This window comes from Poeciliopsis prolifica, unplaced genomic scaffold (assembly GCF_027474105.1).
Source record: "Poeciliopsis prolifica strain line A6 unplaced genomic scaffold, Auburn_PproV2 SCAFFOLD067, whole genome shotgun sequence".
NCBI lineage: Eukaryota > Metazoa > Chordata > Actinopteri > Cyprinodontiformes > Poeciliidae > Poeciliopsis > Poeciliopsis prolifica.
The window spans coordinates 505168-532486 of record NW_026562442.1 but is presented as its reverse complement, the minus strand read 5'-3'; the positions used below and the strand labels follow the sequence as shown (position 1 = coordinate 532486).

At 40.0% G+C, this 27319-nt stretch overlaps 1 protein-coding gene across 3 annotated transcripts; it reads left to right on the top strand.

The window, feature by feature from the left end:
* Nucleotides 1-235: 235 nt before the first annotated feature.
* LOC129351523 (liprin-beta-1-like) lies at nt 236-27319 on the top strand. Of its 3 annotated transcripts, none has more exons than XM_055020411.1 (26): nt 236-394; nt 14794-14873; nt 16866-17071; nt 18290-18370; nt 18905-19018; nt 19122-19232; nt 20141-20233; nt 20372-20410; nt 20835-20934; nt 21983-22044; nt 22118-22184; nt 22362-22480; nt 22640-22713; nt 23531-23585; nt 23755-23863; nt 24113-24248; nt 24320-24442; nt 24998-25148; nt 25265-25376; nt 25452-25540; nt 25701-25823; nt 25892-26017; nt 26090-26278; nt 26361-26519; nt 26597-26662; nt 26749-27319. In XM_055020411.1, exons 2-26 carry the CDS (start codon nt 14810-14812, stop codon nt 26827-26829), a joined length of 2649 nt encoding a protein of 882 aa, XP_054876386.1. In that variant the 5' UTR covers nt 236-394; nt 14794-14809; the 3' UTR covers nt 26830-27319. The 3 variants fall into 3 exon arrangements, with proteins under 3 accessions (XP_054876386.1, XP_054876385.1, XP_054876387.1); XM_055020410.1 differs by having other exon boundaries at nt 23725-23863; XM_055020412.1 differs by lacking the exon at nt 20372-20410 and having other exon boundaries at nt 237-394; nt 23725-23863.

Sequence of the window (27319 nt, the reverse complement as noted above, 5' to 3'; positions counted from 1 at the left end):
CCGAAAAATGTTTTATTTCTCAATATTTTTACGACATTTTACAGAATTTTGAAGTTAAAATTACTGAGAAAATGATACCTCATACTACTCAAAGCTATTTGTTCACTTTAAAATGAAAAAAATAAGCAGTTCACAGTAAAAACAGGAGGCATAAGATGCAAGCGGAAATGCTGTCAAAAACCTTTATTTTGAAGGCACAACTTCCGCTGTGACTTTGGACCGTTAGCTTAACTTGGTTTATTGCTTTCTGTAGCCTAAACTTTGGGATAATTCAATGGGAAGGTGAAGGCGAAGCATGCCGCTCTGCTGAGAAGTCAATAAAGACTCTTTTTGGGATTTTAGTCTCCTGGAGGTTAAAGATTACAGGCCGGAAACTATTTCTACACCGAAGGCGGTGAGTTGAGCAAAGTGTAATTGAAGTTTTGTTCAGTTTTTTGGGGCAGAATTCAAGATGAACGGGTTTTTGGTTCTGGCTTCATTTAATTAACGACTCCAGCTGCAGTTTCTTCGGGTAATTTAAAAGCCTTCACCCCCTAACTCTGCAAATTAATTGTTTAATTTATGTAAAGTCTGTATAAAAAGTTTTGGGGTCTTTCTAATACATATTAGTAGAAAGTTTGGTCACTTGAATCATTGTGAATTTCTGAAAATGTCACATTTATCTATAGGCTGTGAATGTTTTTTGCTTTTACATTTATTGTTTTCACTTTCCCTTTAAATAACTGAGTTTAAATTACATCAATTTTGTGAAGACAGGAATATTTAGTGTTTATAGCTGCAGATTAAAGAATGAACTTTAATGTAATTTATTAAAAAGCATTTTTTTAATGAAATGTGGAGGGAAAGGACAGAAGAATAGAGTGTTTTATTCTTAGACCTTAAGTAACTCATTAGGAGGAGATTTATTATGGTCAGATGATGCAGATTTAAACCTTTCCTGATTATATTTACTCATTAATTAGGCCCGAGCAGCTAAGCGCTGCGAAGGCCTATTGTTTCTGTACTGTTTCTTATTATTATTAGGCCCGAGCAGCTAAGCGCTGCGAAGGCCTATTGTTTTCCTACTGTTTATTATTATTATTATTTTTCTTCCCACCTCTTTGGGGGGCTTTTTGGGGGCCTTATCATATTGGAAAACTCACCAAACTTGGCGGAGGCCTTAAGCCTGTTTAAAAATTTTGATTTTTAAGGTCATCACAAAAATCCCACAAGAAATGGCTCAATAGCGCCACCTAGAAATTTTCAAAGGACCCTTTGCTATTCACTTACTTTATCCTAGAGACATGAAATTTGGTACACTTGTAGAGCTCCCCAGCACGCTCAAAATTTACAATTAATGTCATAGTGCAAGTATCACAGGAAGTCGGCCATTTTGGATTGAAGGTCCAATTTTGAGGCCATTTTTGCCGTTTACAGCCTTCGTATTTGATCGAACTCCTCCTAGGGATTTCGATTGATCGGCTTCAAACTCGGTCAGTCTGTTCATAAGGCATGTCCCATCTAAAGTTATCAAAATGGTGAGTTTTTGAGTATGCTGAAGGGGGGTTAGCAGGGTCAAAGTTCACCTACTCGCCGTAAAAAAATAAACTGCTATATCTCCTACACAGAAACTCACAGAGGCACCAAAGTTTCTATGATTGATCATCATTGGGTGTCCTACAATACCCTATGGTCGAATGATGACATCACTTTGGCTACGCCCCCTGAGAACAGGAAGTGTAATGTTTTACTGTGAACTTTCACTATCTGACCCCTTTGACCTCATCAACATGAAACTGTGCCCAGACACAGAAGACATGTTGGTGTGTTGAGGATTCCAACCCGACCAGCTTCGATGGAGCAGGTGGGCGTGGCGGCGTGGCGAAGTGACCTGTAACGCCATCGCCATACGTTTTGCTCTCAATTCCACAGTTTCTGTTCCAGCTGCTCCAACCTCACAAGGATGGATCTTCATCCACTCCCCGACAGGAATCCATCACAATATTTGGTGGGCGTGGCCTAATTTCTCTATAGCGCCCCTAGAAAACTTTAAATGATCAGCCCCAAGCCATGCTTTAACCTACAATTACGAAACGTTGTACACATGTGTACCTTGTCAGGACTTACAAAAAAGTCTCTTGGAGCCATGGTCTAAACCCCACAGGAAGTCGGCCATTTTAGATTGAAGTTCAGATTTTGACCCCATTTTTGCCGTTTACAGCCTCCGTATTTGATCGAACTCCTCCTAGGGATTTCGATTGATCGGCTTCAAACTCGGTCAGTCTGTTCATAAGGCATGTCCCATCTAAAGTTATCAAAACGGTGAGTTTTTGAGAATGCTGAAGGAGGGTTAGCAGGGGTCAAAGTTCACCTACTCGCCATAAAAACATAAACTGCTATATTTCCTACACAGAAACTCACAGAGGCACCAAAGTTACTGTGATTGATCATCATCGGGTGTCCTACAATACCCTATGGTCGAATGATGACATCACTTAGGCCACGCCCCCTGAGAACAGGAAGTGTAATGTTTTACTGTGAAAGGTCGCTATCTGACCCCTTTGACCTCATCAACATGAAACTGTGCCCAGACACAGAAGCCATGTTGGTGTGTTGAGGATTCTAATCCCGACCAGCTACGATGGAGCAGGTGGGCGTGGCGGCGTGGCGAAGTGTCCTGTAACGCCATCGCCATACGTTTGACTCTCAATTCCACATTTTTGGGCGCAGCTGCTCCAACCTCACAAGGATGGATCTTCATCCACTCCCCGACAGGAATCCATCACAATATTTGTAGGGTGTGGCCCAATTTCTCTATAGCGCCCCCTAGAATATTTAAAATGATCAGCCCAAGCCATGCTTTAACCTACAATTACGAAACTTTGTACACATGTGTACCATGTCAGGACTTACAAAAAAGTCTCTTGGAGCCATGGTCTAAACCCCAGAGGAAGTCGGCCATTTTAGATTGAAGTTCAGATTTTGATCCCATTTTTGCCGTTTATAAACCATTTCAGTAATTCGCCACTTGGGGTCAGTATTGCTCCACAAATGAAACAGCAGATAATCAGGATGAAGAACAATATCAGTATTTCGCCAGTAGGTGTCAGTGTTCCTCCACCGATGATAAACAGATCCACGGTCGGATAGGCGTGAAAACTTTGTGAGTGTGTTGCCATGACATTTCTAAAAGGATAGGAATGTCTCAGATAATTTTTGTTGAATTAAATCATGCAGTAAATGTAGCGTTTTCTTACTTCTTCCAAACCATTTCAGTAATTCGCCACTCTGAGTAAGTATTACTCCAACAATGAAATAGAGTGCTTTAGAAACACAGCTGAAAATGATGAAAAATGACGAACTGTAGTACTTCGCTATGTGCATATGATCGGCTGTAAATGTCACGTGGATCATCCGACTGACGCCAAATTGGATACGTATGACCTTTGTTGACCTCTAAAGAGAACAACAGCATTGAAATATATTTGACTCCACTGCGCGTCCTACATTAATCCGCCAGCTATATTTCCTCGCTAAAGCAATGAATCTATACCACATTTTTTTGCATCGTCAAGGATAGCCGCCGAACGCATAGATGCGTACCGCCTGGTGGACGGGCGCGGAAACTGGGCAACAACTTCTGTCTTAGCACGTGCGCAGCTTTGATGAAAACTGAGCAACAGCTTCCGCGGTGCGGGCGGAGGAGCTGAAAACTGCGTGAGACCTTCTGTGGTGGCTGGCGTGAGGCGGCGGTTGCTCGTACCCCGCGGTGGCCAATAGGCCGGAGCGGCGCTTGGCTGCGAGGGCCGTTCGAGGCTGCTTGCAGCTTTAATTATTATTATTATTCTGCCCCCCTAAAGAGGGGCCTTTTTGGGGGCTTTATCATTTTCAAAAACTCACCTAACTTGGCGGACGCGTGAAGGGAGTTTCAAAATTTTGTATTTTAAGGTCATTGCAAAAATCCCATAAAAAAATGGCTCAATAGCGCCACCTAGAAATTTTCAAAAGGACCCTTTGCTATTCACTTACTTTATCCTAGAGACATGAAATTTGGTACACTTGTAGAGCTCCCCAGAATGCTCAAAATTTACAATTAATGTCATAGTGCAAGTATCACAGGAAGTCGGCCATTTTGGATTGAAGGTCCAATTTTGAGGCCATTTTTGCCATTTACAGCCTCCGTATTTGATCGAACTCCTCCTAGGGATTTCGATTGATCGGCTTCAAACTCGGTCAGTCTGTTCATAAGGCATGTGCAATCTAAAGTTATCAAAACGGTGAGTTTTTGAGTATGCTGAAGGGGGGTTAGCAGGGGTCAAAGTTCACCTACTCGCCATAAAAAAATAAACTGCTATATCTCCTACACAGAAACTCACAGAGGCACCAAAGTTTCTGTGATTGATCATCATCGGGTGTTCTACAATACCCTATGGTTGAATGACGACATCACTTAGGCCACGCCCCATGAGAACAGGAAGTGTAATGTTTTACTGTGGACTGTCGCTATCTGACCCCTTTGACCTCATCAACATGAAACTGTGCCCAGACACAGAAGACATGTTGGTGTATTGAGGATTCTAATCCCGACCAGCTACGATGGAGCAGGTGGGCGTGGCGGCGTGGCGAAGTGACCTGTAACGCCATCGCCATACGTTTGGCTCTCAATTCCACATTTTCAGGCCCAACTGCTCCAAACTCACAAGGATGGATCTTCATCCACTCCCCGACAGGAATCCATCACAATATTTGGTGGGCGTGGCATAATTTCTCTATAGCGCCCCCTAGAAAACTTTAAATGATCAGCCCCAAGCCATGCTTTAACCTACAATTACGAAAACTTTGTACACATGTGTATCATGTCAGGACTTACAAAAAAGTCTTTTGGAGCCATGGTCTAAACCCCACAGGAAGTCGGCCATTTTAGATTGAAGTTCAAATTTTGACCCCATTTTTGCCATTTACAGCCTTGGTATTTGATCGAACTCCTCCTAGGGGTTTCGATTGATCGGCTTGAAACTCGGTCAGTCTGTTCATAAGGCATGTCCTATCTAAAGTTATCAAAACGGTGAGTTTTTGAGTATGCTGAAGGGGGGTTAGCAGGGGTCAAAGTTCACCTACTCGCCATAAAAAAATAAACTGCTATATCTCCTAAAAAGAAACTCACAGAGGCACCAAAGTTTCTGTGATTGATCATCATCGGGTGTCCTACAATACCCAATGGTCGAATGATGACATCACTTAGGCCACGCCCCATGAGAACAGGAAGTGTCATGTTTTACTGTGGAGGGTCGCTATCTGACCCCTTTGACCTCATCAACATGAAACTGTGCCCAGACACAGAAAACATGTTGGTGTATTGAGGATTCCAACCCGACCAGCTTCGATGGAGCAGCTGGGCGTGGCCGCGTGGCGAAGTGACCTGTAACGCCATCGCCATACGTTTGGCTCTCAATTCCACATTTTTGTGCGCAGCTGCTCCAAACTCACAAGGATGGATCTTCATCCACTCCCCGACAGGAATCCATCACAATATTTGTAGGGTGTGGCCTAATTTCTCTATAGCGCCCCTAGAAAATTTTAAATGATCAGCCCCAAGCCATGCTTTAACCTACAATTACGAAACTTTGTACACATGTGTACCATGTCAGGACTTACAAAAAAGTCTCTTGGAGCCATGGTCTAAACCCCAGAGGAAGTCGGCCATTTTAGATTGAAGTTCAGATTTTGATCCCATTTTGGCGTTTATAAACCATTTCAGTAATTCGCCACTTGGGGTCAGTATTGCTCCACAAATGAAACAGCAGATAAACAGGATGAAGAACAATATCAGTATTTCGCCAGTAGGTGTCAGTGTTCCTCCACCAATGCCAAACAGATCCACGGGCGGATGGGCGTGAAAACTTTGTGAGAGCGTTGCCATGAAATTTCTAAAAGGATGGAAATGTCTCAGATAATTTTTGTTGAATTAAATCATGCAGTAAATGTAGCGTTTTCTTACTTCTTACAAATCATTTCAGTAATTCGCCACTCTGAGTAAGTATTACTCCAACAATGAAATAGAGTGCTTTAGAAACACAGCTGAAAATGATGAAAAATGACGAACTGTAGTACTTCGCCATGTGCATATGATCGGCTGTAAATGACACGTGGATCATCCGACTGACGCCAAATTGGATACGTATGACCTTTGTTGACCTCTAAAGAGAACAACAGCATTGAAATATATTTTGACTCCACTGCACGTCCTACATTAATCCGCCAGCTATATTTCCTCGCTAAACCAATGAATCTGCACCACATTTTTTGCATCGTCAAGGAGCGCCTCCGAACGCATCAGTGCGTACCGCCTGGTGGACGGGCGCGGAAACTGCGCAACAACTTCTGTGTTAGCACGTGCCCAGCGTTGATGGAAACTGAGCAACAGCTTCCGCGGTGCGGGCGGAGGAGCTGAAAACTGCGTGAGAGCTTCTGTGGTGGCTGACGTGAGGCGACGGTTGCTAGTACCCAGCGGTGGCAATAGGCCGGAGCGGCGCTTGGCTGCGAGGGCCGTTCGAGGCTGCTTGCAGCTTTAATTTCTTCTTCTAGTTGTAAACAAAGCAGCTTTACACCAATTTAATATAAAATAACTAGAAGTGAATCTTAATTTTTTATTAACTTTTTAATAGATACATTGCTTTTTATGATAGTCACAATTGTCATCTTCAAAGTTCATTTTTGTGCTTTTTGTTAGAAAAACATTTGCCCCCTTGCAGCTATCATTTGTTTTCATTACAGTTTAATGTTTCAGTTCAATAAATGATCTGATTTATATAAAAAGTGGTCAGGAAATAAATGAAATGGAACCTGTCTGTAAAGTAGGACCACACAATATGAGTAAAATCTAAGAAATAATTACATGTAACTAGTGATTTTTAACATATTTATACTGTGATGAGGGTAAAGATCTCAATGAATTAACCATTAATCTACTGATTGAACGTTGCTTTTTATTCCAGGCTGATAAATGGAATAAAAAGCTGCCAATTCATGTTGGCAGATCTATATGCATCGATTTAAAGAAGGAATGTGGTTATCTAAAATGAACAAAACAATCTACTGAAGTCAACTTGAAGTCTTAAAGACCAAGAATAGATTTAAAGAAAACTTAATACTTAATATTTACATAGAAGGATCTGCAGTTACGCTCCTTTGTGCACCGAGGATGCACTGCAGTTCAGGAATAGCTTGACTAAAAGGAATTTTTTTGTAGCTACAAAATTGCTTCAATGCTGTCTAATTTTTCACACACTAGGCATTTAAAATATGTTTTAATCATAACTGAAACAGTTTAAATGTTAAATGATAAAAATTACTCCTTTTCCTAACTAGCTGGCATTATTACGGGTTTCCCTCCTTAAAAACTCACACTTTCCACCCTCTCAATATTAACACATCTGTCCATTTAATGTGTTCAAAAATTCATACAAGTTTATGTTTTACTTATAAACTTCAATTTTTACCCAAATCAGAACTTTCCCACTTCCATTGATGTTGTGCTATTTTTGCATAATAGCCGCCTGTTTGATAAAGAAAAAACAAAATATAGAATATAAAGTCTTGATTATTCAGAAGCTGTGATAATAGATGGTGTTTCTTTCCAATCATGCTACAAAATACAGCAGAGGGACATGCTTAGACTACTACATTATCTCTGCTGTCTGCTACCAGCTAATTTGTCATTTCATGAAGAATAAAGCCGATTGAAAACATCTAGATAAGACCTTTTGTGATGCATAATTTCAAATATGTCCTAATATTTTCATTTAACTGGACACCAGTTTGGACCAACACAATAACATGTGAGTTTTAAATTCTGATGCAATGTTTTTAACTGTTAACCTTTAGCATTAACTTTGGCACAAATATTGGTTATTAAAACTTAAAAAGTGACAAATGGGTCTTATTGAATCCCAGAGTCTCCAGCAAATATATATAACAATCTCAACTTGTTTTTAAATAAGTTTCTTTCCTGAGCGTTTTAGCTTTTGTGATTATTTGTATGGATAAAGTACAAATAGTCTATCCATCATTTATTGCACTTGTATTCTTGGAGTTGACGTAACATTTACATAGAATGGCTATATCCTATCTTAAAACAGTGTAGAGTTTGAGAGGTAAAACCTCTGTTTTATAAATATGAGTTAAATAAAAACCTCCCAGTGAGGATCAGCAGGGGCTTCTGGCAGCGCCATGCGTACCTCTGCTCTCTTGGCTTCCCCAGAACTGAAATCATAACAAAGGATTTTGTGTCCCTCAATCTTTGCAGCCATATTTGTACTTTGAGCTTACTCACCCAACTAATGGCTTCCAAAAAGTTGTACTGATATTTTCTAGCCTTTTCAGTTGGCTGCCTTAAACAAAAGAGTCATTTATTTGACTCTGATAGAAGGACAAAATTAGGTTTTTGTTATCAGAATACTGATAGATTTGTAACTTCCTGTCCTTGCCTGTGTTGAAGTCACGCGTCCAAAAATTGCCTGGGCCTTTCTGTCTCTGGAACCTTTTATCCTTTCTGCATTCCTTGCATTTTTGCTGTGGCGTCTTTTGGAAGAAGCGAGCTGTCACTTTCAGATTTATAGGGATGTTTACATGCTTTTAAAATTCAATTAAGATATTAGCTTAATCTAAAACATTTGCTTCAAATCATCCTGGTAACAAGAATATTTTCTTTCCATAAGAGCTGTGTAAAGTCCTCTCTAAACTGAGCTCAGTTGATGCTTCAGTATCTGAGCGTATGTTGTGTGTTTAGCTTCAGGATCACAGGAAAATGGACGTTTCTGAGAAGGAAGACATTTCTAAATCCACAATGTACCAGGAAGCGCTTCCTGTCACCAGTCTGTCAAGGTCTTCCTGAACTTTGGGATGCCTCTCTTTTAATTCTGGTCTATTTTTATGTAAATAGTTTATTTCAGCTTTATTTTATCTTTAAAGCAACAACTTTGAGATTAAGCCATAAGTCACCATATCTGTTGGCTTCTTCTTGATAACAAAAGGAAATATCTGCAGTTTTTCTTGGCTAGCTGGGAAGTCTTACTCATTTCCTCCAGCTCTTTATTTTTTTTTCCCTCTTCCAATGTGATTTGTGCCTCTGTAGTTGGGGCCACGTGGAAAATCTGCAATAACTTGGGATCAGTGTTACCGTGCTACCATGTGAGTCTGGGAAAGACAAAGGCTTGTTTGTGTGGCGTGTCCGTGTGGCCACCGCCACTGCAGAGAAAGAAAGCAGCCGTTTAAAGTCTGGCTGACGTTTCTGTCAAACAATCTGACCTCACAGCAGCTCAGACTAAAAGTCCAGAACATCTCTCATGGGGGAGGGTAAACAAAAGAGGAGTGTTTGATGGAAGCTTGGCTTTAAAGTGGGGCCAACATCCAAAAGTTAATTTCATGTCTACGTCATTACTTCTATATATGTATCTTTAAAAATTCTCCAAAGTTTAAATAATTGTTGGCGTCTTGGGGTGTTTGCCCAGGACACCAAACAGGCTAGGACCGCCTCTGTAATGACAAATCATGTACTTTTTATGCAAAATTCACAGTGTATCTATGTAGTCCAAACATTAGCATCATTTTCCCACGTCTAATCTGGTAATGTATAATCTGGATTTTATGGTGCGCTCCAGATTTAGTGAATTTTTTTAACTCTTGAATTGGAAGGTGTGTAAAAATTTTGAAAACGAAATTCTTCCCTGGATGAAATCAACACAAAAAGCTGTAATTTAGTCCAATTTTTATGTTCTTTAGAAACATTTCTGTTCCTAATTTTTTCTTTTTCCACACCTGTAAGACTGGTTCAGGAAAACTACTTCTGCAGATTTCTTAGGAGTATTGTATGGAAGAACCCTCTGAGAACCATTTATAGCAAAACATTTATGCCCAAAGAATGCAAGTTGTTAGTGCCAGTTTCAGACAATAAGCCTTGGATGGTTTAGACAGTCAGGTGATTAGTACTAAAGGAAAATGGAGATATTTCTGAGGATATGCAAAAAGACTGAATCTATCCTTGACCATATTATAGTCCTTTTTATTAGCACAGCATCAGCATTTCATGATCTTGATTCTAATGATGTTCAAGGATTCCCCCAGAAAATTTGCTAAGCCCGGTGGTTGGGCGCTAGGGAAGTCATTCATCCAGCGGCCCGTCGTGTTTTTGAGTTAAAAAAAAAGTTTAAACTTGACTGGGAATTTGAAAATATCTCTTATAATCATATTATTGAAAAATTGGGATATTGACACCTGAACACCAACCATAAAGTCTTTAAAAAATGCAAACTTTTGGAAAAGACTCGAATAAATAAACAATGCCTAGCCTGGTGGGGGCACAAGTAAAGCCTGGTGGCCTGCCAGGCTTATATTACATTGGGGGAAATACTGATATTGTATTACGTACCTTTTAAAATAGAGATTAAAACTCATTACCCCAATTATCTTTACCTATAAAACAAGGAAAACTACAGGCACACCAAATAAGGAGCAGGAGTTTTAACCAACCAATGTTTTGGATGGAGCCTAAATATAATGCTGCCTCCATTTAGAGTATGTTTGCATTAGCCTGAACCAGACTGATTTACATGATTCTATGATCTAATTTTCTGATTTAGATGTAGGTTAAACTTATAAATGGTGGCTCAAAGCTTTAGGTTATGTCTATAGATCGTGTGTGTGTGGATTTAGTCGCTGTGTCTGTTTTAAACATCTTTGATAGAGGAGTGTAAGAACCAACTGGAACAAAGTGGTTGGCAGAAAGCCAGGAGGAAACAACACACAGCATGGTTTCACCATCACTATATGCAACTGGAAGCACACACATTGTTATAGAGTCCTTAAAATATTGAATTCATCCTTATTTTAATAAAAAATGCAATTCCACTGGATCTAGATGCTGTATTTTCTCTAGAAATTATACAGCTTCCCCTCCAATGAGCCAGTTTGGTTAAGAGTTGCACATCTGCAGCACAGCTGGAAGTAGGCTGCAGATGGAAGGAGGCTTGTGAGACTGGAAGATCAACTTTTCACTATATGGGCACGTAATCCTATCCTCGTATTTATTTTTTAGGATTTCTACTCCTTCCTCCCTCTGTATGTCTCTCAGTCCAGCTGCTTGATGTTAAAACCAAAACTCTGCAAGAGACACAGAGAGACTAGTTCAACGTAGGAGGAAAGCGATAAGATGAATAATGTTTAGTTGTTTTTGGCTGCAGATCAAGATTTTTTTATAGTTTCAATAATGTTTAATTTCTTTTAGCCACATTCTTTAAGAACATTTTTAAAGTGATTCTAAAGTTGGGATCCTTCCTAATTCACATAAAATGTCTGTAGTTTAAAAAATGGTTCACTCCATTTTTTAAACCCTGATTTTATCTGATTCTAGTTAATCTGGTCCTGGATCTCTGGGATTGTCTGGTTTAAACAAGTTTGTTCTTTCATTCAGTTACTCTCAGATGTTTATGCTGTTCTCATCAGGGCAGAATACACTTTGGGATCCTTTGAGGCAGGATGCTGTGTGTGTGTTACAGTCAAAACAACCTGAACAACAATAGAGGCCTGATGTCACTGATAATTTAGGCTCTGGTTACAGAAAAAATACCTGCTGGAGGAGCAGTTCTGCTCTGAAAGCCAACTTCATCTGTGTTGATGATAATTTTACACATTTCCTGTGTTTTTTTTTTGTGCGTTTTTTTTTTTTTGGATCATTGGAAATGTTTTGAAATGTGAAGGTCGAAGACGTCAGCAGGGATTTTGGTACCAGGCGTTAAAGGAGACTAACCTGCTCAGGAATGTGAGTGGTGTGTAGCGCTCGGCCTCCACTCACTGTGGGCGTCTGGACTCTGTCATCCATCACAGTCCCCCCCATCCAGACCCTTGTTTGGATAGCTTGAGTGGTGAGATCTCATCTACGGGTTTTTCTCTTAGTTCGGGGTCAGAAAATCACTAATTTATTGTGATTGATACAAATACAAACGGAAAAGAATTAGGAATGATGTTCTGTTTAATTTCGCTGTAGGAAGATAAATGCACACAAGTAATTACTGGAAAACTCTTACTGTAATTATTGATCAGTTTTAGGTCTCCCAACATTTGGAAAATATGCTTTCACCCAGCAGATGGTGTCAAATGGTTGCTATCGAGACTTAATGATCCCAACAGGTTATGTAAACAAGCTTCTTCTCTGTGTCAGGCTCCCGTTATAATGGTGCCAAAAGATGCTATTATCTTATTTAAAACTGTTTTTTTTTTTTTTTTTTTTGCCAAGATAAGCTATTGGTTCCCTCCTTCTGTTTAGGAGTCTTTGTGTCACACTTTATTTATACCCTGAGGGAACACAAAGTCATGGAAATTTGATTAAAGGTTCCTGGACACTGATCAATGGATGTTAGACATTAGAAAAGCTCTAAGTTATTTTATGGGAACCGTCACTAGCTGTGATGTGAATGTGGGGATTCCTTCAGCCTCATGGGGTCCCAGTTGTGGTTGAGGGGCTAAACGTGGGAACTTTATGCCACAGAAATGGCTGCTTATTGGATTTCAGTTTTCCAGGATATTATCCTGAAATTACTTCCATGTGGGCTATTAAGAGTCTATCTGCTAAATGCTAAAGGGGATTTCTCATGAAACTCAAAAAAGCATTTTCTTTTTCTGAAGACGACCCCGACTTTGCCTTGGAGCTGATTCAATTTCATCTTTACTGATCTGTTCACCATGTTGAATCAGCGCAACTGGATATTTTATTTTCAGTATTTATGGATTATTAGACTGTAAGTTTCTCTCAACAGCTAAATAAATAAAGCTCTTGCCTTGAGAATGAATGATTCCCATTAAACTACGGAAATACTTCAGTAAGATGTCCGTCTGTGGGTCTCCTTAACCTGAACTCCTCGGGGCGTCGTTAAAGTCAAACAGAAAAGCAAGTTGTTTTTCATTATTGCTCAGTAATTCATTTGCTGTGGCTGCTGCAAATCTAAATCAAAATGAACAGCATTTTGAAAGAGATTCCTGCCTTTTTTCTTTGCCTGTGTGCTTAAAGGAAGCCTTAAAAGTTTATATATTGAGGTCATTGGTTTAATTACACTCCTAATGCTCGTTTGGTACCCTGAGGGTTCTGACCTGGTGACCCCAGAGACAGAGGAAATGAAGCAGAGCCGCTGCTCCAGCCCCCTTCCTCCCTCCTGTTGCGTCCTGGCGCTGTGCGTACTTCACACCGTCGCCATTTCTGCAAATCACATTTTGCTGGAAGTGATGAGTGACTCACTTTAGCTACAGAAACACATGTGATGCGTGTTGAGCAGTCATGGGGATGCTGTCCAGCTTTGTTATGGAGGTTTGAGATGCCGATCATGCCAACGCTGTAAGGCTGGAGACCCCTGGGAGAATAGTACTTTTATTCCTGATAGCAGCACCGGAAACGCAGCCTGCTGGGTAATAAACCCTGGAGTGGAGATCACTTTGTTTTTGTCTGGGGCTGAAAGGACTGCAGGGTTAATTTGATACAGTTTGGGAGAAGAATGAGACCCTGTACCAAGCTGACGTCCAATTCCCGATAATGCAATTTCTCTTTTTATTTCATGCAAATTAAGAAAAAGAATACATCTAATCATTTCAAATCAACATAACGGTCTTGTTTCTCATAATCAGCTCAGCAAAGTTGTTAGATTTTCTCATGGATTTGCTGCATGCTGCAGTGAAGATTACAGTTTTTAGGACTTCATGTGAGTAATTTGCTCATTATTGTCCCCCCACTCGACGGAAGTGGCTCGTCTTTCCTGTTTTTCCTCACGTAGCGGCTCTAAACATCCTTCTGAACGAATTCCAGTCTGTACTCTGTGTTGCTGAGGCCTGACATGGTATAGCAGAGCGCTCTCATTATTGCGCGCTGATTGCTGATATTCAGGACTGCAGATTTGTGGTAAACTGTAATTGCTGCTGTGGTTTTTGGTTTTAATTAAGAACAGCTGGGTAAGTGGCTCTACGGGTCATTTTTCAAGTGTTTTTCTTGTAATTTGGATGATTATGGCTGACAGTTAATGAAACTCAAAATTCAGTTTCACAGAAAATAATACAAAAATCCCATCATCCTCTTTACTTGTCGCTGATGCAGGAGTGGCTTAACATGGCAAAATGTGACATTTTTTTCTTCCACTTAATGTTTCTTATGTACATAACACTAAACAGTCATTGTTTTCATTTGTCAGTGAGCTTTTAAAAGCTCAACTCCCTTGAGGAGGTTTGCAGTGACTATCTATTAGACAGTCCTTCCCTATAATTGTGCATGACTGCAACATAAAAAATCATTTTTATACTGGGCTAATGTAATATTTAAATGTTTAGATGAACTGAACTATTGGGTTTCATTACTTGAAAGCCTTATATACCAAAAATAAACCTACATATTGCTTGAAATATACCACTGTGTGTTGTGAATCTAAGTTTTAATGTATAAAACATTTACTGAAGTTATTGAACTTTTTCATATTTTGATTTATTGTCGTCCACCTGATGTTTTTTGGCCCTACTTAATTGTATGAGTTTGGTAAAGTTATTTATGCAACAAGATGAACCTTTAACTTTTTGTAAAGTAAATCTGACCTGACGCTGCAGGGCAGCCAGACCCGCCAGACTGTTTGCTGAAGCTCCCAGAACACAGAAGACAAACTCTCTCAATACTTTTCCTTTTATTCTTAGATTTACTGTCAGGTCACATCTGCTAATAAAGCTGAAAATTGCATGTGTGCAGTTGCTGGTTTGAAGCTGAGCTTAACTTTTCCCCTCTTCCTCTTTCAGATCGGTTGAATAGAAGATGATGTCAGACGCTAGTGAGATGTTGGCAGCGGCCCTGGAGCAGATGGACGGGATTATTGCAGGTAACCCCTCTAAACAAGAGCTTTTATGTAAGTGGGCAGAACGTGCTATGGGATCTGCTCCCATCTGGAAGACGTTAAACTGCAGGCTGCAAAGGCCACTCTCTACTTAACTGTAACTCGTTGTCCTCCTAGTTCTCCTACGTTTGCTTTAATAATGAGTTTGTGAAAATGGAGGCGTTTTGAATTTGTCCGCATCACTGCATGAGAGAGATTGCAGGAAGTTTCCGTCGTCCCTGAATTGGTGGAAGCTGATGACTCTTCAAGCTCTGCGTTTGGAATATGAACTTTTGGCTCTTGCTCGCTATACTTCCACTGCTGCAGATGAGCAGACCAGCCTACAGATTTACAGTCCCCACTTTTCCGCTGATGTGTGTAATTATAGCGCTGACCTTTCCAATGGGAGCGCGACGGCTGATCACATGACACCCGTCGGTCTCTCCAGTTTCCACAGAAACCGCAACCATCATTGAGCCTCACCTCCTCACTGCTGTGATTGTCTGAATATTTTAGTATTCATTTGTTTATTCGGCTCCCTCATTGTTAATCTGGGAGATCTTGATTACAGCTGACATTTAAGGCAGATGGCGTGGAGCCGACAGAGATGCATGATGGGAACATTGTGTGTTCTGGTGAAGGCTGATGCTTATGAAGCAGACAGAATTAGAAACAATGCAGAAATGGAGAAGATTGATTTATGCTGTTTGACGGATTCTGAAGTAAGAATATAATTAACAATAATTATGGAGCTTAAGCTGTAATTTGAGTTGCTCAGTTAGGAAAAGGGTGATATCAAAATAAAACACCAGTAGGCCTGTCGCAATAAATCAATTAATCACATGATAAATGTAAACTCAATAATCTCCATTTTAATGATTTATAATTTTTCTCTTTGTCCACCAAAAACTGGATGACAATAAACTTCAGACTTTTTTTTTTTGAAAGATAGTTTTGTTTACACAGATATTATTATTCATTTTATTTATTTCTGTTGTTTTGTTTTTTTATTTTGGATATTTAAAATATCTTCCAGTTACAGTGTTAACTGTTAATTAGAATTGAAAGTTTATTGATTTCTGATAATGGGTTCTTGCATTATTATTATTATTATTATTATTATTATTATTATTATTATTATTATTATTATTATTATTATTATGCCATTATTCTCTTTAGATTACTTGAAAACTGTTTCAAGCAACAATATTATCGTTAAAGCAATAAAGTCAGTGGGCCGAAATATTACTATATATTTGCCATATCCTAATAATAATAATAAAAATTAAAATAGGTACTATGTTACTGTACAGGATCATATCTTATGTGAAGATATGCTGTAATATATTTGCAAAAGAAAACAAAAAATGTAATGTACCTTAAAGAAACTGATAACAAGGGTCAGAACTAAAAAAAATGTAATTGATTCATTTGAATTGGCTTCAACCCCAAGATAGTAAAATAACATCATTTTCTTGGTCAATTAGTTCCAAATGAAGGCACCGATCATCTTAACGTTGAATCTCTTTTTACATCAATTGGAAATGAGTCCAGAGCTATATTGTTTTAGTAAAGTTCAAGCCTTTAAATCCAGTTTTAGTCAGAGAGCTCTCTAAAGGAAACTGTTCAGATTAATAGGGACACAGCAAAGTTTGTTTACTTCATCATGTGACTCGGGTTTAATGGACATGAGGCTGTTCTCCACTTTGTTACCTTATAAAATCGGCACATTTTGGAAACAGAAGTAAAAACCCAGTTGCGTAAAAAGCTTTATTTCTCTATCATCTGCTCTCTCCTCCCACAGATTAACACTAAAAGTCTCTTCAGTCATAAATCTTTCTGAAAAGTTACAGTGCAGCTTTAAAGCGACTGAGAACACATTTGATTCTCATTTAGGGTTCCAATTACTTCTAGTTCCGTCATCGCTTGACTTTTTCTTTTCTGACTCATCAGAAATAAATTTAGCCTTCCTGTTAACTCTCCTGTCTGCTCCTGCAGGCTCCAAGGCCATTGATTACTCCAACGGGCTGTTTGACTGCCAGTCGCCCACGTCTCCCTTCCTGGGTGGCTTCCGCGTGCTTCACCTGCTGGAGGACCTCAGAGCCGCGCTGGAGCTGATGGACAACGAGGAGCGGGACAACCTGCGCTGTCAGATCCCGGACTCCACCGCCGAGGGGCTGGCAGAGTGGCTGCACGGACGGACAGTAAGAGAAGGAGAGGGGCTTTTATGACCTGGAGTCTTCCAAAGCCGTAATTGATGTCTGTGTTTAAACCGCTGGAGCCACTTCATTCCCACTGCTTTAATGAGTCAGAGAAAGATGGAGTGATTTCAGCCGCTATCGTCAGAGACCTGACTGGTTCTGATGTAACACGGAGGAGGAAACATGAATAATGTCTCACAGAGACTGCAGCATTCTGATTCAATATGGAAATGTATGAATTTAAAGTACATTTTTAGACCTAGATAAGTGTGAAGAAAAAAAAAAGTATGGATTAAAATGATTTCTCTCTTTAAAAATGTAGTCAAGCAAGAAATAATTATGAGAACATGTATAAATATAAATTTTTCTGCAAGAGAAGGATGCTTGACATCATGACTTGACAATAAGTACAGTAATGTTAAGCTTTGAGCTTTGGAAACTGCATCACGGTTTAATATCTCCATTATCTTCATTACTCACACTAATTGTCTGATTATCAATAAAATAAGAGGTTTGAGAATCAGCTTTGTTTATTACCTGGCAGTAGTTTCCACTTAGTGGTTCATTTGTTTCTTATCCATCTGCTTTTCCTTTACTTCAAGGCTCCATATCTAAACCCTGATCTACTTTCATATTTCTACCCTGAAAATGGTGGAGAACTTTGTAATAACTTTGACTTTTGGCCTGAAAGCCAAGTTGGAACTTTGATTCTTAATTAAATGTATAAAACGGCTAAAGAATTTGGTTCTTATTGAGTTTGGATTTGAGCCAAAACCCAGGAATCTTAATCATTTGCATCTTTTTTTTATTGAAAGATTAAGACGAGACCTCAGATTCATCGCTGAAAGACTCGCCTTGGTGAACCAAAACATTTGGAGAATTTCCACAATTTAATTTACTGTCATGTTTAACTGACAGTAAATTAAACATTTACTGTCAGTCCCTCTGCAACGGTGACGTGGAAAAATCTATAAAGATTTGCATGTTGCAAATTGCATGTTTAACTAAATTTCTACATTCATGGCATCAACAGATTTCTTTTCTGTTTGTTTAGATGGCCTGGAACGTGCAATCAAAGAATCCTCAGAGGTTTTTTATTGGCCCTTTCTAAAATAATAATGCCCTAGATATTCACCCATCCTTTGTTGATTCCTATGAAATATGAACTTTAGCTCCTGTGTGACAAACAGTAGAAACAATGGCCTGTTCTGTTTCTTTCAGACCAACGTCCATGGCTCTGAGGCCGTCTACCAGGAACGTCTTTCACGGCTGGAGAGTGACAAAGAGTGTCTTATTCTGCAGGTTTGTGAAGAACAAAAAAACGTCCATTCATTGCTGCAAAACACAACTATTGCTAATAAATATCCAATTTGGTTTGATTGTTTAAATTTACTGCTTAGCTGGCTGAGCCAAGAAGGGCATTGTTTAAGTTTTCTGGTGGGAAAGGGGCAAAATTTAAGCATGAAATGCTTAAAAAACAAAAAAAAATTAAACTATTATAGTTTAATAATATAATACTCCATAATATTGATGAAATAGATGTAATTTCATCAATATTAAGGAATGATTTATGTAAAACAAGCTCCTATATCTTGCTGAAAAGGTACTTGTAAGTTAGTTTTTCTTAATTAAAGTGTATTAAGGTATTTGCTCTAAAGATGAGACTAAAAATACTTGACATGTTTTGTTTCTGCAGAGTTTCGTCAAATAAGTTTTTTCTGTTTTCAGTAGTTTGCTGCTCTAGGACTTGCTAGAACTGCTTAAACGGCTCATCAGGTTGCAAATCAAGTCAGGTTAAACGCCACGATTTTAAAATGAAAGTTGTGGTTACTGCAGGTCAGTGTGTTGACAGACCAGGTGGAGGTGCAGGGAGAAAAGATCCGGGACTTGGATAAAAGTCTGGAGCTTCATCGGGAGAAGCTGAATGCTGCAGAGGAGCTGCTTCAGCAGGTGAGGCCGCTGCCTTCATTAACTGCAGCAGACTGGAAACTAAAGCTGTTATTGTTTTAGAAAAGGCTTTGCTACTTTACTGACCGTCCGTCCTGATCCTCAGGAGCTGCTAAACCGGACGGCGTTGGAGACCCAGAAGCTGGAGCTGATGACCGAGGTGTCGAGTCTGAAGCTGAAGCTGGCCACTTTGGAGCGAGATCACAGGGGCAACGAAGTAAGACGCCCCCCCATCCGCACTTTGAAAATGTACTTTTAGTGGCTGTGAAATGGAGCAGATATCTTTTGAAGTTGCACCTGCAGCATGAATCCTGGCGGCCGTCCAGTCCGTCCACTCATTGTTTTTAGAGTCACTGAAGTCCGTCTCGCTCGGCTTGAGGACTCGGATCTGTCATGTGGTGTTGGTTGAACTTTTTTAGGGGGTCACAAAGGAGGCCCAAACTCCCTTCTTATTCAAGCAGCTGTTTCCTGAATCCCCCCACCCCCATCCACCCACTCAGATTTCAACTTTCCAGAGTAAGAGTTTCCATCGTGTCCTTTTACTGCCTGGGATAGACTCTAAAAGCACACATTCATCTATGAATGTTTATTTTTCTTTCTATCACCATTTTAAATTTAACTCCTACAATCATCATGTTGAATTACCTGGCAGACACACATTGATTACAGAATAGCTGGCTCTTACTGTTGCCGTAAAAAGGCGGATTTGTTCGCATCAGCAACAAAAACAAGAAAAAAGAGATCAAAAATCAAAAGGCCTTAAACTTCAGTTGGTGAAACTTGTGGAAAGTTTTACAGGTAGAAACTGTTGAGGCTCAAACTGTGGCTGTAGTGATGGACCTGAATATTCAGACAGATAAAGACAGTTTCAAACTTTGTGAAGTTGTCTTTAATTAATTAATAACTGAAACAGATTCATTCTAACTTTCACTTTCAAGCATTTGGATCTACTGTTTTGCTGAAATGTGCCAAACAAATAAAAATTCTAATTCTAGTTAGAAATAAAACTGAAATTTGGCTTTGCACCTCTTTTTTATGTTTTATTACTTAATACTGAAACCAAGCTTCGCTAAACAGTGTCTGCATTGAACTTATTGATAATTTCATCTTATTTTCCCTCCTCAGGGTTTGTACCAGGAAGTAACAGACCTGAGGTTCAGGCTGACGGACATGGAGAATGAAAGACTGCAGTGTGAGAAGAAACTAAAAGGAGCCAAAGTGAGCGTTTTTAACAACCATAACTTACTCTCATCTAATCATCTCTGCTTATTATTTCGTTCTTGAGCTCTTAACTTTGCTCCTGATGTTCATCTCTCGTTTTGTTAATGTCTTTCTGCAACCTGCTTACCGTTTAAGCATCCAAAGTGGAACTCAAAGCTCTTCACTGGAGATGAGGTGAAGGTTTAATCTCCAGCCTGTTTCTTCTTTCTAAAAGCTCCTACTTCTCACCTGCTCAGCACTGCTTTCCTGACTTTCATCACACTTTTGTAAGTGCCTCAATGAGTGCTGCTTGAGTTTTCTGAACGTTAATCTTTTGGGTAGAAGTGAAAGGAAGAAGTGAAACTCTTTAAATTTGTTTCTGCATGTTTTATCTGCATAAGTTTGCACTGAATGCCGTCGGTACCACAACTTAAAATACTAACTTATCCACTGATTTCTGTACAGTTTTTAAGATAAATGTGTATAAGTTGTGCACACATGTTGCTGTCCTGCCTCGGTCTCAGTCAGAAGCGATGGCAAATGGAACAAACCGCCTGGTTCACGTCTTCTCAGATGCGAATCTTTTTGCTGCAGTTTGACTCATTTTGACTCTGTTCAGGAGGAGATGCAGGATCTGCAGAGGCATCTGGAGGAGCAAGACCATGAGCTGAGGAGGCTGAAGGGAGAGACCCACAACAAAATCACAGGGGCAGACAAAGGTGTGAAATGTTTTCACAACAATCTGAATTCCTTGTTTCGTTTCTTGTTTTTGTTGGGATTTCTCTGTGACTACTGCTTTGGAAAATATTTCATTTGAACACCAAAAAGATTTTTTTTTATTCCCTGTAGTTGATGAACAACTTTGTCTACATGTTGAACTGATGTAAAGTCCTGAATTTTGCGATTGTTAGAGTTGTTTTTTTTTTTTTTTTTTGCAGTCAAAATCATTAAGTTTGTGGAACTGATTTAGAAATATTTGCAAGCAATTTTACAGTCTGTTTTCCTCATTAAAACACCTTCCGAATTATTGATATAGAAGAAGAAACATGACAGGCGACTATGTAATAGAGAGAAGAAATACTGCCACCTGCAGGTGGGAGTTGGCAGTTACTTAAACTCAAACAATTTTCCATCAATGTGAAAAAATTCATGAGGGAGGGACTTCCTTGTTCAATAGCAGTTACATTTACCAGTTTATGGAGCAACTGAGAAACATTTGCCAACATTTGAGAAAGGAGACGTTTCCCAGTCCATCTGTTTATTTATGAATCCATCCATTGATTTAAGTTAAAATTCATTGATCCCAAACGGAAATTAAATGTTGTCCTAACTGATATTAGTTCAAATTCCCCAACAAGTTATTGTAATGAATCTTGTAGCAATTTGCGTTACAGGGAATTGACTGAAGATTGGTTTCTGAAGACAGTTTTATAAAGAGGATTGTCAGGGTTGTAAATGTATATATATTTATTTTTATGAAGAATCCTTCTCTTATTTATCCGTCTGCTCATATGTGTCATAACTAAATGGTGAACTTTGGGATTTATACTTTAAAAATTGGACCAAAAGAAGTGGAAACTCGAGACTGGAAAGATTTGACTGACTGCTTCAGGCTATTAACACCAACAAGCTGAAATAAGAACCTTGCTGCCCTGCAACCTGAGTCCCTGTTGACTCATTATTTCTTGTTTTTATTGGCTCCTTGAAAGCCACACGGAGTTAGAGCTAAACTTCCAGAACAAAACTTTTGTTTCTGCACCTTTCCAGATTCAGAGATGGTGAAAATGAAGAGGGTGTTGGAGCTGCTGACGTCAGAGAACGATGAGAAGGTACAGAGCAGCATGTCAGCAGCTGCTCCAGCTTCCCAGATGCGTCATGACTTCAGCTTTTGTCTGTCAACAGGAGAGAAGGATTAAAGAACTGGAGGAATCACTCATGAAGTGCAGGAGAGTACAAGAGCTGGTCAGAGGTGAGATGGTGGTTCACTCTGCAAACATGACGTTACACCCAATCAGTTAAACTATATTTGACTGCAGAGCTTTTTTCTTTGGGGTTTCTAGAGCCCTAAAGGATGCCAAAGCTCTGAAAGGAGATTATAGCCGTCTTTGTGGTTCAGTGCATGACTGTACGACCTGTTCTCTCACAGAGAAGCTGAAAGAAGACGACTACGCTGATATAACAGATGATCCCTCGCTTTCTCTGTCCATGGAGGTGGATCCGGTCACCCTGGAGTTGGAGGGGGATGCAGGAAGGAGCTGCGATGAGGTAAACACAACTCTGTCCAAACAGCTGACACAGGATGAACCCCAGACTGGAAACTTCCTTTAGAAAAGCTCCAACCTCAGCCTCCCACTCTGAAATGGTCTCCCTGGAGAGTTCAGGGCTTCTGTTATGAATTAATCATTTTTTCTCCTGTTTTTTCAGTCAATACCGTGCATAGCAGTGCTCTCTGAAATGAATGAACTGGACAGAGAACGACAGCTGCAAGCAGGGCAAAGGTAAAACTAATTTAAGACGTAAATTTGCTGTAAGTAAGTTTGTCATTTGTCCTGTTTTCTTGTCCATTTCCTTTGGAACATCTTTGAGTCACTTTGCTTTGGGACATGTTGAAGTTTCACGGTTAGTCATAATGTACAAACAGAACCTTGCTTTACATTTCATCGAACGGACAGCAGGGGGCGACGACACTTGAAAGTCTGAAAATGTTGACAAGTTGATGGTCTTTTAATGCTTAGAAATGGTTATGAGACAATATAATAATAAATATTAGAAATGTTTATAGTAGTTTCTGTTTTCCTTATATACTAACTTAAGAATTTAGATGAGTCATTTGATAAACAACCATTTTGTTTTTAAATTAATACAAAAACCATCTTTTTAAAAACATTCTTTAACTAAAAATTTGTTTTATTTTGGGTTAGTGTTCCACATAAAATCCCAATACATTAAAGGTTTTAATTGTTAAACAAGTAAAAGTGTAAAATTGCAGGAGGAGTGAAAACTTTTAGGTTAAGTTTGTACCGGCACTAAAAACCATGTGATTTTACTGGAACTGATTGTTTTATGGGCCCATTAGCAGAACCTGCTGTTGATCGTTTGTCCTAATGAAACGTTTGCATCCTCACTCTGGTGATTTCTGTCATTTTCTGTTTAAAAAAAATCAGCAAATGAAACATCAACTTTAGCTGTCCTTGTGGAAAGTAGATCTTTATCCATGATTTTTAATTTTATTTCGGTTCCAATTCGCTGGTATTTCAGTTGATGTTTGAACAACATGTTTATGTTGTTTCTCACTGAATTGCATTTTTTTTTCAGCCCCTCAGATGATTCACATGGTGATGGTCCAGCTGTAACTGGCAACACTGAGCAGGTAGAACCACCTGAACAGCACATAGAGCTAAATATCTATCATTTATTTAAAGATAAATATTTTGAGCTTTGATTCTGCAGCTGTCCTGCAAGTCCCTCTGCTGCCATCTAGTGGTTGTTTTGTTTTCTTTTATGTTAAGAACAAATCAGGAACTGCTTCCTCTTCTAAGGGGAACACAAATGATGGAAATTTTGGCAGCAAGAAAGTTCGTGCTTCATTTGGCCGAGGCTTTTTTAAGCTGCGTGGCGGCAAACAGACGGCCAGCTCGCCCAACCTGGGTGAGCAGAACCTTATTTTTTTTTACCACTTTTATGGTTTCTTAACTGATACTGTACCTGGAGTACCACTGAATGCACATAGTGTCATTATTAATTAAGAACGATGCCTGAAATAGATTCTGCAGTGTCGATAGAGACTTTGACAGCAGCATTTTGCTAAAGTCAGAACAAAATGCATGTATTTAAATGTTATTTTGTGAGGTTAAGTGAATCAAAATGATCTTGTGTACCTTGCTTGGTCTTCGACAGCTGAGACTGAACGTAAAGGCACGGATCACCTCGACCTCGCCGGTGTTCCTCCACAGAAACCCCGCGATGCGGCTCCTCTTCCGTCGTCTCCAGAAACCAAGAAGAAGTCGAGCGGTTTCAGGAAATTCTTTGGCAGGTAAAACAAGGCGTATAGTATGATCTTTGGTTGGACTCAGCGTTTGTCATTTAAACATGCGTCTCTTGCAGGTTGAAGAGAAGCCACTCCACCTCGTTGAACCTGGACGACGGAGCTGAGACGGAGTTCAGGAGGGGCGGAGTCCGAGCCACGGCCGGGCCTCGGCTCGGCTGGTCACGCGACACAAAACACAAGTTGAGATTTGCAATAATTATCAATATTTCATTTGATACACATCTGCTTTCTGTTGGTATATTTTCTGTTCTTTGTTTTATTTAACACTCAGCTGTTAAATACCATAAATACAGTAACTCATGAAAATAACTTTCAAACCTGATTAAACTTATTAAATTCTGTTTACAATTTGTGGAAAAAAAAAACAACCTACTTTTATTGAGATCGTTTAGTCAGATTATACCAAACTAATGCTACAGTAACACTGCAGGCTTTAATGCTCAATTCCAACTTTTTTCTGAAATCAGATTGTGTCCAAATATATGCAACTAGTATGTGAACTGCAAACAATCTGAAAGTGTGCCACATGATCAGCAGAGGGCGCAGTAAGGCCAAATGTAGCGAGCGCCATGAAGAAGAAGTGACAGCGACTGCAGAAGTTAACATGGTTCCTAATAGTGGTCTAATAGATCAAAATAAAGTAATTGGGTGGTAAATAAAAAGACCCAAGTGACATGAATTATTTATTCTAGAATGGCTGGTAATGGCTGGGTTTTCCTGTTGTGTGTGTTCAGGGCCGTTGACGTTCCTTTCTCTCGGTGGAGGAAAGAGGATGTTTGCTCCTGGCTCCAGGAGCAGGGCCTCGGCTTGTACTCAGCTCAGGGTCAGAACTGGGTCAAATCGGGACAAACGTTACTGCAGGCATCACAGCATGATCTGGAGAAGGTGGGAGTAGTTTCCTGTTCACAAATCACAACTTCACTTGTTGAATGAGGTTTAGCATCATACTGTTGTAAGATTGATGTATTTTACTCTGAAACTCTTCCTGTTTTCCCTGTTAGGAGTTGGGAATGAAGCTGCCTCTCCACAGGAAGAAGCTGCAGCTTGCCCTGCAGGCTCTTGGCTCAGAGGGCGATGACCTTCAGGGCAAACTGGACCACAACTGGGTCACCAGTGAGTGACGGCGTTTCAGAGCAGGCCTGTTGTCTCCAGCAGCGGGTTCAGTTTCTGCACTGTTTTCTTTTTCAGGATGGCTGGATGACATCGGCCTCCCACAGTACAAGAGCAACTTCGATGAAGCCCGAGTCGATGGACGCATGTTGCACTACATGACCGTGGTGAGCTGGAGCTTTTGACAACAAGTTTGGATAATAAAAAAAACGTTTCTCTAGTACCCAAACTCCATTCTCTGCTTTAAATTGTAGAATTTCATTGTAAAGAAGTAAACAAAAGACTGAAGATGTTGAGACTTTGCTGCTGTTTCTTCGTCCTTCGTAGGAAGACCTGCTGTCTCTGAAGGTCGGGAGTGTTCTTCATCACCTCAGCATCAAGAGAGCCATCCAGGTGCTGCGTCTGAACTCCTATGAGTCCAACTGTCTGCGCCGCCGCCCTTCTGACGAGGTATTTCGAAACCTGACATTTCTGCTCTGATTCACAGCTGATGCTAATATTTCATTTTGTTTGTGCAGAGCAACATCACGCCGGCTGAGATCTCTCGGTGGACCAACCACAGAGTGATGGAGTGGCTGCGCTCCGTGGATCTGGCAGAATACGCGCCCAACCTTAGAGGGAGCGGCGTTCATGGAGGACTGATGGTGAAAACCTGATGAGTGTTTTTAGTCAGGAACCTCCGGAATCGAATCGACAAACCGCTTTGTGTTTCGAAGGTGTTGGAGCCTCGGTTCAACGTGGAAGCGCTCGCCCTCCTGCTCAACATTCCTCCCAGTAAAACGCTGCTGAGACGCCACCTGGCCACACACTTCCACCTGCTGGTCGGCTCAGAGGCGCAGCGCCTCAAACAGGAACGTCTGGAAAACCCGGATTACAGCGTCCTCACAGCAACCACTAAGGTTAAGGTAATTAATCACTCTGCAAATCTGCTTCTGTGGTTTAATGTCTTTTTGGAAAAATTGCACTTGCAGAACTTGTTTGTTTCAGCCGAGACGTTCATCGTTTGGTGGTTTTGGCTCCCTGAGGAGGAAACGTCATGACGACGGAGAGGATTACATCTGTCCTATGAACGTGGAGATGCCGAAGAGCAGCAGCTTCCACAGAAACGTCCGCATTTACGAAGAAACTCTGGAGCACTTGGAGCAGGTAGAGGAGTTTCCACTGCAAGTCGTTCAAGATTGTTTACTAAGTAAAATCTGAGCCATGTCTCCTTTTCCACGCAGATGGAGGATTCTGAAGGAACAGTCAGAGAGATTGGAGCCTTTTCAGAGGGAATCAACAACCTGACGGTTTGAGGCCTCCCTCGCTGATATGCTACGATACTGTTTCCATATTGACTGGAAATGTGAAATGTTACTTCCTGTTTGTGTTTCAGAGCATGCTGAAGGAGGATGAGCTGTTCCAGGTGATCTCAATTAGTCCCTCGGAGGATAAAACAGAAGCTCTGAACTCCTGAGAAGCAGGTTTTACATCTGACCAAAGTATTTAGTCTCCATCCTGTATTTATTGAGGTTTCTCACAGTATGCATGAACTCAAAATAGTTATTTTGTTTACAGCAGAGGAGGCTGATTTGTTACAATAATGTAGGTTCAGCAGCTTCCTGTGGAGTAGTTCTGAGTCGTCATCGTCTTACCTACAATATAGCGTCAAGTTTTGAGAACCAGGAAAAAATCCTTGTAGTTTCAGGAGTGAATTGTGACTCCTCATCGCTACCCCAAAGAAAAATGTAACATTTGTGCCACTGTAAGCTACATTGAAGTTAAAGGGATAGTACTGACTTTTTAAAAGTGAGCTTCTGTTCATTTTAAAAATCCTGCACTATCCCTTTAAGCCAAAAACTGTGAAGCAGGAAGTCACTAAGTGAGAAACTTGTAACCAAAGAACTGTTTTTAGAAGCCAAATCTTTGAGTTTTAATTGTTTTGGTAATAAAAGTGAAGAAATAAA